The sequence below is a fragment of the Labrus mixtus genome, chromosome 22, assembly GCF_963584025.1.
Source record: "Labrus mixtus chromosome 22, fLabMix1.1, whole genome shotgun sequence".
In the NCBI taxonomy this organism is placed as follows: Eukaryota; Metazoa; Chordata; class Actinopteri; order Labriformes; family Labridae; genus Labrus; species Labrus mixtus.
The window spans coordinates 5,535,014-5,547,539 of record NC_083633.1 but is presented as its reverse complement, the minus strand read 5'-3'; the positions used below and the strand labels follow the sequence as shown (position 1 = coordinate 5,547,539).

Below are 12,526 nucleotides of genomic sequence, written 5' to 3'. Positions count from 1 at the left end.
TATGCTAATGAACCACGACTTTGCCCCACCCTCTGTGCTTGTGAGTCGGTTATGGGATATAACTGTGTGCCTGTCGTCGCCTGTGCACAGTGCACACCTGACTGGAGTGTACTGCGGTCAAGTGAGCCGTCATTTGCAAAAAGTAGTCCATGGGTCTACTTTTTTCTTTGTTGATGTTGTGACCAGCCTAGGGGAAACCAGCTGTAACATAAAAGTGACCCTCTCCTTCCTCACTCCCAATGATTAAACACCAAACAACGAATTTGCAGTTCACAATGTGCTAATTATTTAGCAAAAGGGTGCGAAACACTTGGGGGTCTGAGACCCACTTGAAACACCCTGAAAGCCTCAACAGCAAAGTGTTGGGGGGTCTCTGGGAAAAAAGAATTCACCTCTAATTGACTTCATACTCTGCATTGGACCAGAGAGAGATAGAGAGATGTCCGCTGTTATGTCTTTGCAATGCAAAGCTGAAAAAAAAAGATCATGTCTTCACTACATGATCATGTGTCAGAAATTAATCAAATTCTGTATTATCTAAGGTCCTAGCCCGTCGTCTGGAGGCTATTATGCCCACAGTAATCTCAGAAGATCAGACAGGATTCATAAAGGGGAGGCACTCTTTTTCTAATGTCAGAAGGCTTCTCGGGATCATTCACACCCCGTCCTCTTCTACTGAGCCTGAGGCTGTAATATATCTCGACGCAGAGAAGGCCTTCGACAGGGTGGAGTGGGCATATCTCTTTTTCACTTTGCAACGGTTCAGTTTTAGTGCCAGCTTCATCTCCTGGATTAAGCTACTCTACTCCTCCCCCTACGCATCTGTGTGTACAAACACAGTGTTCAAGACCTTTTCCTCTTTTTCGCGGCACTAGGCAAGGCTGTCCGCTCTCTCCGCTGTTGTTTGCACTCGCCATTGAGCCGTTATCAGTTGCTTTAAAGTCGGTTGGAGGGTTCAAAGGGATCAAAAGGGGGGCGGGGGGGTTGAACATCGCGTCTCGCTTTATACTGACGATCTCCTCCTTTATGTGTGTGACCCCCTGACAAGTATTCCGCCTATCCTTTCGCTCCTGAACACTTTTGGCGTTATTTCTGGATATAAATTAAATATTTTGAAAAGTGAATGTCTTCCGATTAATCAACTGGCCGCAGAAATGTCACCGTCGTCCATACCATTTAAAATATCTAACACAGGGATAAAGTACCTAGGTGTGATGATCATGCATACCATTCGTACACTCCGTGAAAAAAATGTCACTGCTTTAACTGCTGCAGTCAAATCAGATCTACAGAGGTGGAATTGTTTGCCACTATCTCTGGCGGGAAGGGTACAGACTGTAAAAATGAACGTGCTACCCAGATATTTGTATTTATTTCAATGTCTCCCCATATTTCTCCCTAAGTCCTATTTTAAATCTATTAACGACATTATTTCTTCTTTTATTTGGGCTGGTAAGCGTGCGAGAACGGGTCACATTTTACTCCAGAGGAGCAGGTCAGTGGGTGGGCTTGGGCTACCTAATTTTATCAGCTACTATTGGGCAGCCAATGTTCACAAAATTATACTTTATCTCACCCCAGTGCAGCTGGTGCCGATTAGAGGCTGACTCCTGCTCTTCTTCTCTCCCATCTCTGGTGTGTGGCACCCTTCCCCTCTCTCCCTCTAGCTTCACGTCTAATACTGTGGTAATAGGCACACTTAAAATATGGTCACAAATTAGATGACACTTTGGGTGGCTCTCCCTCCCTAAAGCGACGCCCATCTGTAATAATCACCTTTTTATACCAGCTTGGATTGACCCACGATTTGCATCTTTGGAGAGGAATGGCCTGCGCTGTCTGGGTGACTTATACGTTAATGATGTTTTTGCCAGTTTCGACCAATTACGTTCTGCATTCCATTTAAATGGCTCAGACTTTTTTCGATATTTTCAGCTCTGTGATTTTGCTAGGACCCACTCACCGGCATTTCCTCATGTTCCAAACCCCAGTGGCATTGATCTGGCACTCAAGGCAAGAGTCTTGCCCAAAGGTCAGGTTTCCTTCCTTTATGACCTCCTGTTCACAACTGACGAGTCCGTGGTAAAAAAGATCAAGGCTGATTGGGAAAGCAAATTACAAACCAACCTTTCTGAGGATTTCTGGGAAAAGGCGCTTGGGGCTGTTAATTCTTCTTCTAGCTGCGCTAGGCTGTCTCTTATCCAGTTTAAAGTGCTCCACAGACTTCATTACAGCAAATATAAACTCTCCAGAATATTTCCGGATACAATTGATGAAACTTGTGGTAGATGCTCTCAGGCTCCTTGCAACCTGACTCACATGTTTTGGTCCTGTTCTAAATTAGTTCATTATTGGCAATCCTTCTTTAAGTCCATCTCCGACATTTTAGGTATAAACATTAATCCATCCCCACATATAGCTATTTTCGGTAGGTCTCCTGATGATCTTGCCACCTCGACCACTCAGGACAATGTTATTGCTTTTGCCTCTTTAATTGCACGCAGGAAAATCCTTCTCTTATGGAAATCTTCACAACCTCCCTCCTTCAAAGCATGGCTGCACGATGTCTTATTTCTCCTTAAGTTGGAGAAAATTAAATTCTCTCTTAGAGGGTGCTCTGATAGGTTTTACACTGACGAGAAACTCTCACCTGACGAGGTATTGTAGTAGTACACCTTCGCCTGCCGATACTGATCCTGTCCTCTCGTGCCTGTCCAGCCGCCCCCCCCCCCCCCCCTTTTTCTCCTTTTTTCTTTATTTTTTTTCTGTGAGTTTTCCAATCTTGCACTTTTATTCTTGTCTTTAAACTAAGAGGTCTATTTGTTGGTCTGGGAGGGTTGTTTACAGGGCGAAGTGATACTGGGTTTTTGACTGTTTCTGAGGAAAAAATAAAAATGTTGACTGCATCCCAATTGCACTGTATATTTTGAACTTGCTTTAATAAAAATATGTTGAAAAAAAAAATCTGTATTATATTGTAGAAAACCCTTCGAAAGATAGACTCTTCAACTGATGATTTTTATCTGCTTTATTGTAAAGCTCACTCATAATTCAAAACCACCGTAAGAGATTATTGTCCGGTGGGGGGCTGCAAAACTTTAACATTCACCTTTTACCGTAACTTTTTTGTTGTTTACCATCTCTTAATATATACATCACGTTCATTTCTCGAAGTTAAGTTACCTAAACAACATTCAAAACCGGAAGTTGCTTCAAAATACCAAAAAGGAAGCAAGGTAACCTTAGCATGACATGTTCTAAAATACAAAATTAAAGCACGAGAAATTACCGTTTCTTGAGCAAGTCTCAGATTTATCTTACCTTAACTAGATTACTTAGACATATTGTTATCTAACTAGTATGCAAACAAACCAAAATAATGTCAAACCAAAAACTGAGTTACATATCAGTTATACATAGACTAGTTGTATAAAAAAAAATCAGAGTTGGAATAGTGCAAAAACCCTACAGCTCTCCAGTCCACATGTTTATAGAAGTATTCAAAGGAATGCATTCTTGTGTGAACATGTGTCTGATGAACACTTGAAGCGTTAATAAAAAGATTGGATCATAATTGTTTTACAGAAAACATTAGCAACCATCCGGGTTTCTCCAATCAGGGCTGGGCACCTGAAACACAGCACAAAGACAGACGCACAAACGAAACACCGAACACAAAGCAGACCAACATAATAACACTTATATACAATTATGACTCATAGTCATAACCGTTGACAATCTCCCAGATGAAGCTTGAGCACCCCCTTTCTGTGCAGCTGCATCAGGAGCCCAAACTCCTTGGGCATGGCGTGGAACCTTTTAGCTTTTCTGTCATCATAGTAGTGGTGCGTCAGGTCGTAGAGTCCATAGGGGTGATTATCGAAGGGCCAGAACCCATACAGATGCACATTTTCACAGACCTCCAAAGCTATGCTAGTCATAACTAGCCCGGTGCTCATCAATGCTGATCCCAAGCCTTGTACACTCCAGAAGGCACCCAGTCTTATCTGGTACTCAGGGTTAAGGAAGACGGGCCTAATGGGGCTTCCAAAGTCCTCAACACTGTAGATGGCCCGCAGACATACAGGAGTGTTTCCACGAGAGAAGGGAAAGACTAGCAAGGAGTTGTCATAAATATGCAGACTTTCCACAAACGGACGACGACGCTTCATCAGAGACTCATACCTGGAGACACAACAGCAGATATAAATCAACAAGACAAAAGAACTCTGTAATGACAGTGAAGTGAAATCCAGCCTCTTGCTCACTTCTCCTTGAGGATGCTTGGGTTCGCTGTCACAAGGTCCGTTTTGACACCGACATGCTTCTCATAACCATTTCCCAAAGGAGGAAGGTTGCACCTGAAGAAGCAAGAAAAAAAAAGTCAGAGATCTTTTTTGTGGAATCTCAACATAAATGATTTTTGACACTGTGAGTTGACATTGTCACCACAATGGACACCTTTCTCACCTCATGACAAACTGAGCTGAATCAATTCTCTCTCCACAGCTGCTGTCAGTCAGGATTCCTCCGTTCCCAACAACAGAACACGTGTCCCATGTTTTATTTGAGAAAGGATGCTCCTGGAATTGTAATCAATGGTTATGTATTACCACATAATGATAATTATACTGATGATATAATACAGTAGATCAAATTTACTGCTGGGTCTCATTTGCAAATGTTTCCCTCTTGGAAATGCCCTGCAGCAGACACCCCTAAAAGAGGTTGCCAGCTGAAATATGAGTGCTCCTGGAAGTCTTCAGGTTTTAATTTCCAACATCTACTTGGGCGTCACACTTGTTTTTAATGGATAAATTCAGCAGTATATCACTTTGTTGTGAAGTATACTGGCAGCTTTAAACTTGCTGATGACACAGTTGTTAATTTGTGTACATACATGCTGTAAGCGGTTGGGGGAACATTTCCTGAGATTTGGATTGAAAAGAGTTCCTCACTTCCAATTTATTTGTGGAAAGAGTTGAGTTTCAAATACCTCATACGTTTACACTTAATTAAAAAATACTTTGGTTTAGTATTTTGTATAAGAAATTCAGATGGATTCATGTGGATTAATAGTTCAACCTTGTTGTCAACCTGTTTCCAGTTGCAGCATAACAAAGTACACATTTTGTTTGTGTATCCAGAGCCATGCATGCGGCGTAGAGAGTATGAAAGCTTAAGTTAAGAGCTGCTAAGTGTCACATAGTTAGCCACGCGGCTAGCGGTACTATCAGCTGGCTATGCCCAATGTCTGGCTCAAAGGACAGGGATTGTATTAGCAAAGGAGCTCTGTGAACCCTCCAGCTAGCTCGAGGCATCCCGAGTCTACCAACATATTACTTGTGTAAATACACATGTGAAGTGTATGCTAAGTTGTTTTTTGTATTTATTTAATGTTTCGTTTAATTAATGTGTAATCTTTTAGTCAGACATTACAGGAACAATCACAATGCCAAACAAGTAGCAGATATTGTGGATGTGTTGGTTATATTCATGAGTACCAAACAAAATACCTTTGTAAAGGTGTTAAAAACCTCCGGAGACACCTGGAAGCTGCTCTTTCCCCAATTATAAACGAGCTTTGATCCCACTGGAGTGTTGGCCTGGGTAAGGATGGCATTGTCAAAACCACTGCTGTTGTTGCTCAGCTGAGATCTAGGGAACCACAAGGACTTTGTTAAACCATGTACAAGTGACTCTGATGTTTTGATGCTCCCTCAAATGTTTGTTTAGTTTTTTTTTTTTTTTAAAAGAGCAAATAAACATTAAGGGCAGTCATGTGTGTTTCAGGCAAAGTCCTCTCTGTTTTATCAACACACACATGATTTTAATGTGTGTTATATTTAGACCAAGTGTTTAACATTCACAGAGAAGTTCCTCAACTTCACTCCACATGTATTTCCACTTCTCTTTCCCACTTCTTCAGCTGTTCTTCTTTCTATCTGTCTAAAGAGGAAACTATTCTGATCCTGCACAGATTCTAATTTTGTTCAAACATTCAATGTTTACAGTTTAAGGTCATGAATCACATTCATTTTTCGAGGACAGACTCAATATGTGACAATCAGACGAGGGCACTCTGACTCATCTTTTCTGAGCTTGTCCTCGAGTAAAACATGCAAAGAGTAAAGTCTTTTTTTAGCCATTCAAATTATTGGGTTGTATCTTAACCTTGATTGTGTGATTGATATTTCTGTCTTCACTTATCTCTTTACTTACCCAGCTAGTAAAGTTACATGGAAAAGGCCCAAAGAGGGATTTTAGAAGACTGTACATCTCCCCCTCCCCTCTTTCTTATAAAAAGTGACTAACTCTCATTCTGTGGAGGAACCTTTGATGATCCTTATTTGACCCATTGTGTATATTGTGGGCTCCTATCACAATGTAAATGGACTAAGCTGTAACCAAGTTGTGTTTGTTGATCTGCACAGGCAGACTCAGGTTTTCTGAGGGGCATGGATAAAAATAACTATATTTTCTTTGGTTTTTTTTTTAAGTCACCAGCTGCATGCTGTTGTGCACCAAAACCCAAAAGTTGTGTTGCATTTTTTTTGGAACAGGCCCAAACACTGGTAATAGTTCTATAATGTGATTCATGTTTCATTCTGTTTAACCTTTTAATCACACTTGGCCATCTTATTAGGCACTATGTTGGGTTTTATTACCCTTTTGACCTCCTTTACCACCCAGCATCATGGAACTTAAAAGTACGTAATTCTTACCTTCTTTTATTTTTTCCCCTTAAAGTTCAAAACCAAGACGACCTTTTTGTTTTACCTGAACTTTTTAAAATTGTCCTCCTGCTTCTTCCAGGCTTGGGAGTAATTCTGCATTACTTTTATGATCGTATTACTGTGAAAAAACAAAAACATTCAAACTAAGATACACATACACAACCAGGTGAGTAATCCCTTCATCTGATGGCAGTCATGAAGCAGTGATGGTGTTTGCACACTCACTTGCATTCTTTGCAGAGGTCAAAGGTCTTGGAGGCTCTTCTCCTCTGAGGGGCTGGTAAGTGCTGGTCCACATCACTGTGGAACAAACAAAAGAAAAAGAAGGACAGATGTGTTGATTCAGAAGCAAGGCACACATAGATAATGTAAACGTGTGTAACACCACATTCTGGACCCTGCATATAGACTATGAACCACTCCCCACATTTACAGTTATGAATAGTTACTTTGTGGACAGACCCTCCTCAAAAAGACAGCCAACACAAAGAAAATCACCCCTAAATCCAAAAGCTCACATAGGCCAACATGTTAGCTTTATAATTAGTTTTCATCACTTGAGAACAAAAACTCCCATTTTGAGTGTGCTGTGTTCTTTGTTCAAAACATACAGAAGACATAATGAATCAGCATTTAACAAGTGAAAGATTTGATGCCATTCTGTAGAAATTTCAAACTCCAACTAACGCTAAAGCCAATGGAGTAAACATCATGAATTCAGTGTTCAGTAGCTGTCAACTTCATACACCATGAATGAACAACCAGTCTACAAACTCTTGAGCAGAGATTTTTGCTACGTAGCTACATGTCATCTGCAAAAATCTGTGGTCTGCGGTGTTACTTTTACAGCTATCATCATCTTCTGTTCCTGTTTTCAACTTCCTAAGAAACTGTTTTGGTCAGTGGCGATTCTAAAGTCTGTTGGGGCCCTCCAACCAGAGTTCATCACCATCATGTCTGCCAGCCGACGCTTACTCCTCTTCCTTTCTCTCCTATAGACGGCTAATTCTTCTTCATTTTTCTTCAGTGACTTTCATTGATACACCTTGGTTTTCTCAGCAATAGAGTGAGTGCTTTCAGATGGGGCACCCAAAGGGAGGTTTCCTACTGTCATTGCAAAATTTGCACATTTTGAGCCACTGCTTTGGTTGAAGTTTGTGAGCCCTCTGGGGCCCCCTACTGGTCTGGGGTCCCGAGCAGTTGCCTGCCTTGCCTGTTGACAAGCAGTGCCTCTGGTTTTGGTCGACTGACTACAAAATCCACGGCCATATGAACGATTGTGATTGATTGCTAAATACCCTGTAATGTAATTGGGGAAATTGCAGCTGTTAAGCTCCTCTTGCATCACGTCCAATGAGTGGCATTACCATGGCATCATTGTAACACAGAAAAATAAAGTGTATGGGCTATTCTGTAGCTGTGCAAAGTTTTTGTTTTTGCAATGTAGGCCTACTTGATCAAGTGATATTTCAGCAGCTTCATTTGACAATCTTCTTTCCTCTTACCTCCACTGTTTAAGAACACAGACACACATGGTGCCTAATAAGATATCCTATATGCATATGAATGAAGCCGAGAAAAAGAAAAGATTAACACGTCGACAAAGGCTACGTGCATATTAGCAGTATGAACGGCTAAAGGGTGCCGAAAGAAGTAAAACAACATATCTGTGATGTGGTTTGACAGTCTGTGTGTGAGAGTGTGCATGTAGCCAAGGGAAATGCCATTTTCAGACTTACCTTTCCAGTAAGTACCACATCAGCAGGCTCAACAAACACAGGAGAGTCATCACCGGAGAGAAGAGTGACTTGAGCTGGATGAAAATGAGTAACAATAAAACTCATGTATCAGCATTCCATACATGATCTGCACATACAACAAAGAAAAGTCTACCTGAAACACTTCTGTATATCTTGTCCACATGCTTTATTAGAATAGTAGCATTTATATAAATGCTTTCCTGTATTTTATTCTTCTTCTGTAACTTTGCCAAACTAATGTTAACCAAGAAACAACTTCAAGTGCTCAGAAAGTAAGTAAAGCTGAAGTGCCAAAATCGCAGTTCCTCGAGTGGCCACGTGGAGCTGGTTCCAAAAGCAAGTAAATCCCTGTTTTGATCCCGATGGCTGATTTTTCAAGTTGTGACAACTGGAAGGATACTTCATTTTCAATAACTTACTCATTATTTTTCATTTTTCAATACCAATTTAAATCCTGCTTAATTTGGATTTTGGTGTCTTAAAGCTCCTGTGGGAAGTTTTTAAACTTTTGATCTAACTGACCAAAATACATATTGATGCCTCTTTTTGACCTAAAAAAGCAAAAAAGACCATCAGCTAAAAGATGAACTATTTCTATATTGTAGATTGTTTTCATGCCTGTAATGCTGCCACAGGGTAGGAGTCAGATGAGACAATCGACAGCTTGTAAACAAACAGCTTGTTTTTTAGAAACATTTTCTCAGCATATATTTACAATAAGTGATACAATACGTATACAGTCTTAGAATTTATCATCGCTTGAGCAGTGGGATTAAAGTCAAATACTTTAACCACACCACTATGGCTACTGTATCCATGATCTTGTTACTGGTTTGTTGTGTAACACGGTTTGTGTTTTGAATTCCCAGATAGTCCCACAAGTGCTCGATTGTAGACAATTGCAGCTTGTCATGTTTTAATGTTTGGGTTATAATGCTACATTTTAATTCTTAATGATGCATTATAATGTAAACCATTAAGGATAAAACATAAAACAAAGGGGTCTTAGCCCAGCAACCCCCCAACAGAAACTAACAAATAGGTGTGAAAAGTGGGGGGGTTGGGGGCTTCTGAATTCTCTATCCTCATTGGAGGAGGCCTGAGGTTAACCCACAGGCAGCTCCAGTCTTTAAAAGCAATCACCAGGCATTGCTTCCTTCTCTTCAAGTGTGGTCTGCCGACACCAGAGGATACCCTCTCCAACAAGATGGACTCCAGCATTCGAGACAAACCCTTTCCTCCTCTTGACTTACATAGGTTAAACTCCAGAGCTGAGGTTGCTCAGTATAGGTAGCTCTTCACATGCTGAATTCAAGCATCAGAGGATTCAGCTGACTACTTCCACGGCATATTTTTAGGAGTTTTGGGCGCAATCAGATGCTATCAGGTTCGAGCAAAAAGAAAAGTTTCTTTCCTTTGATTTTTCGTAAGACGTCATTGAACGCAACTGGACAGGAGCGCTGAAGGAAGCCCACTGATCCCTGAATCCACAAGGACACATAAAGAACTCGGCTCCTGCAACCAGAAGACCCTATAGAGCAGCGCTCTGGTCGAAGGTCTGAATCCCGCTACCCTCCTCCTACATCTGCCACGAAGGAAAACTGCCTGAATCTGTTGATTCAACATTCAACAGAGTGACGATCTAACCAGCTTTGCAACGATCACCAGGAGTTACCCCAAGTAAGAGCTTTGGTCTGGGCATAAATAGTTTCAGAAATAGTTGTTTCTTTTATAACCACTGATAATTATGCATCATTGTTGACAAGACGTCACATCCTGTTTATTATCTGTTGTAAGCTGCTGCATTTGTTTTATTGTGATGAACCGCTGTGTTCGCCTATGTGTGTAACGCTATCCTAATTTACCTTCAGTCAACGGCTTTCACAATCAGAAAGACCAGTGTACCCGCCGTTGAATCAAAGTCCGGCCACTGGCTTTCTGGTGTTTAAGTAACAGTTACTGAACTCAGCTCAGAGAGCTCAAACTATTTCAAAAGATAACAACACGGCTTCCTTTGTTGTCCACCATTTTGTCACCATTTTGTCACCATGTGACGAAGCCACAAGGTGCATTGTCTCTCTCCACCATCTTGTTTTCTTTCTCTCTTTTTCTCTCTCTCTCTCTCTCATCTACATACACACACACACACAAACACATTTACACCTCATTCACAAGGTTTGCTTGATAATGTTTGTTGCTTAGATTAGTTTGTAATAGTTATTTGTTTGATTAAGTTCATTGATTTTGGATTGATGTTGCTTTGTTTAAATAATGCTTTGTTATAATTTAAGAGAGCAGTTGTTTGTGATAACTGCTGTATTTGCATTGTGATATAAGCTGGGTGCGAAGGCTTTGTGTACGGATTTCAATTTATTAAATATAGTTATTAATTATTAATAATATTAGTAATTAAATAACTGATTTGAGACTGATTCGAGTGATATTTTGGTTATATTTACCTGAGTACAGGTTGGTGCCCCAAAACGAGATTAAACACAGTTTAATTATATCTTATTTATATTATTAATAATTAAGTATAATTATTAAAGAATATAACCAAAGTTGACTTGATACAACCCCAACACTGTCGTCTTTGCAGTGTGTTCTAGTGCAACTTTTTGGCCAAGACAAGAGGCGTCGCCCGCCGACGCCACAGGCAGACTTAATCGCCACCAGTTCTTGGCCGTCTGCTTGGTGTGTCAGGGCCTTAAGAGAATCAGTATCAGCTTTATTGGCCAGGTATGCTTAAACACACAAGGAATTTTACTTTGGTAAACTGTGCTCTCTTTGTACAAAGGTATAATATTAAATATCTTCAGCCAGTCAATTGCTACCGGCAGGGTGGGGGGTGGGTCTCCTGTTACTTCTCGCAGGCTTTTCCAGACTTCTGAAGGGTCGTTAGCTGAGAAGCTTTGTTTTAACTTCTCAGTGTAGCTCCTCTTAGCTACTCAGATCGCCTTCGTCAGTTTGTGTCTGGCCTGCTTGAACAGGTCCCGGTCCACACTCCTGTAGGCCTCCTCCTTGGTCTGACGCAGCTTCCTTAGATGAGGTGTAAACCAGGGCTTGTTGTTGTTGTATGTGCAGAAGGTCTTGGTCTACACACACATGTCTTCACAGAAGCTGATCTATGATGTCACAGTGTCAGTGAGTCCATTGAGATTTACTGATGCAGCTTCAAAAACACTCCAATCAGTGCAGTCAAAGCAGGCCTGTAACTCCTGTTTTGACTCCTTTGTCCATTTACTTACAGTCCTTACTACAGGCTTAGCAGTTTTTAACTTCTGCCTGTAGGTCAGCATGAGGTGAATTAGGCAGTGATCAGAGAGTCCCAAAGCTGCACGGGGAACATAGTGATATGAGTCCTTTATTACTGTGTAGCAGTGGTCCAGTGTGTTAGCTCCTCTGGTGGGACACTTCATGTGCTGTCTGTACTTAGGAAGTTCGTGTTCGTGTTGAATTGCTGTTACTTGCAAACCTGATAAGAAGGTGAACCTGATGCTAAAGATGAAACTAATTTTCTCCCATGAACACTTGAACATTCATATATTTTTTATGACATTGAATGTCACTGAGTTGGCACCTGTCAATGCTTCGGGCCCGAATAATTTACAAGCTACAAAAAGAGTTGATTCTTACCTTCATGTTCCAGGTAAAAAGCTAGTCCTTTGATTATGGATCCAGTCAATGTTTCTCTCTTGCCTGCTTCTCTTTCACTGTCACTGTCGTCTTTCACTGTAAGATATCCCTGCAGTGTCACCACACAGTAAAAAAAAAAAAGTCTGAGTGTATCCTCACTTCTGCCAAATTTCAAGATTTACCTGAGCAAGCAGACAGGAGGCTGAAATATGTCAGAACAGTCACTCAAACATCAAGTAAAACACAAAAATGTTCGATAAGAAGTCGTTGACACCACAAGACACCACGAACCTAAAATCAACTACCTTGACAAAAAAACAAGCCTTCACTTTAAGTTTAAAGGTTTACCTTGTGATGAGCAGCTATTCCTGTTTGTCAAGAGTGCAGGGTTGA

General features: G+C 40.9%; 1 protein-coding gene across 1 annotated transcript; it reads right to left on the bottom strand.

Moving 5' to 3' along the window:
* Positions 1–3,013: 3,013 nt before the first annotated feature.
* LOC132956455 (alpha-2,8-sialyltransferase 8E-like) lies at positions 3,014–12,526 on the bottom strand. The gene is made up of 9 exons (XM_061029918.1): positions 12,316–12,526; positions 12,134–12,229; positions 8,477–8,550; positions 6,963–7,037; positions 6,781–6,855; positions 5,517–5,658; positions 4,471–4,583; positions 4,269–4,361; positions 3,014–4,185 (listed from the first exon to the last, which is right to left on the bottom strand). The coding sequence occupies exons 2-9, from the start codon at positions 12,137–12,139 to the stop codon at positions 3,723–3,725; spliced, it is 1,041 nt and encodes a 346-aa protein (XP_060885901.1). The 5' UTR covers positions 12,140–12,229; positions 12,316–12,526; the 3' UTR covers positions 3,014–3,722.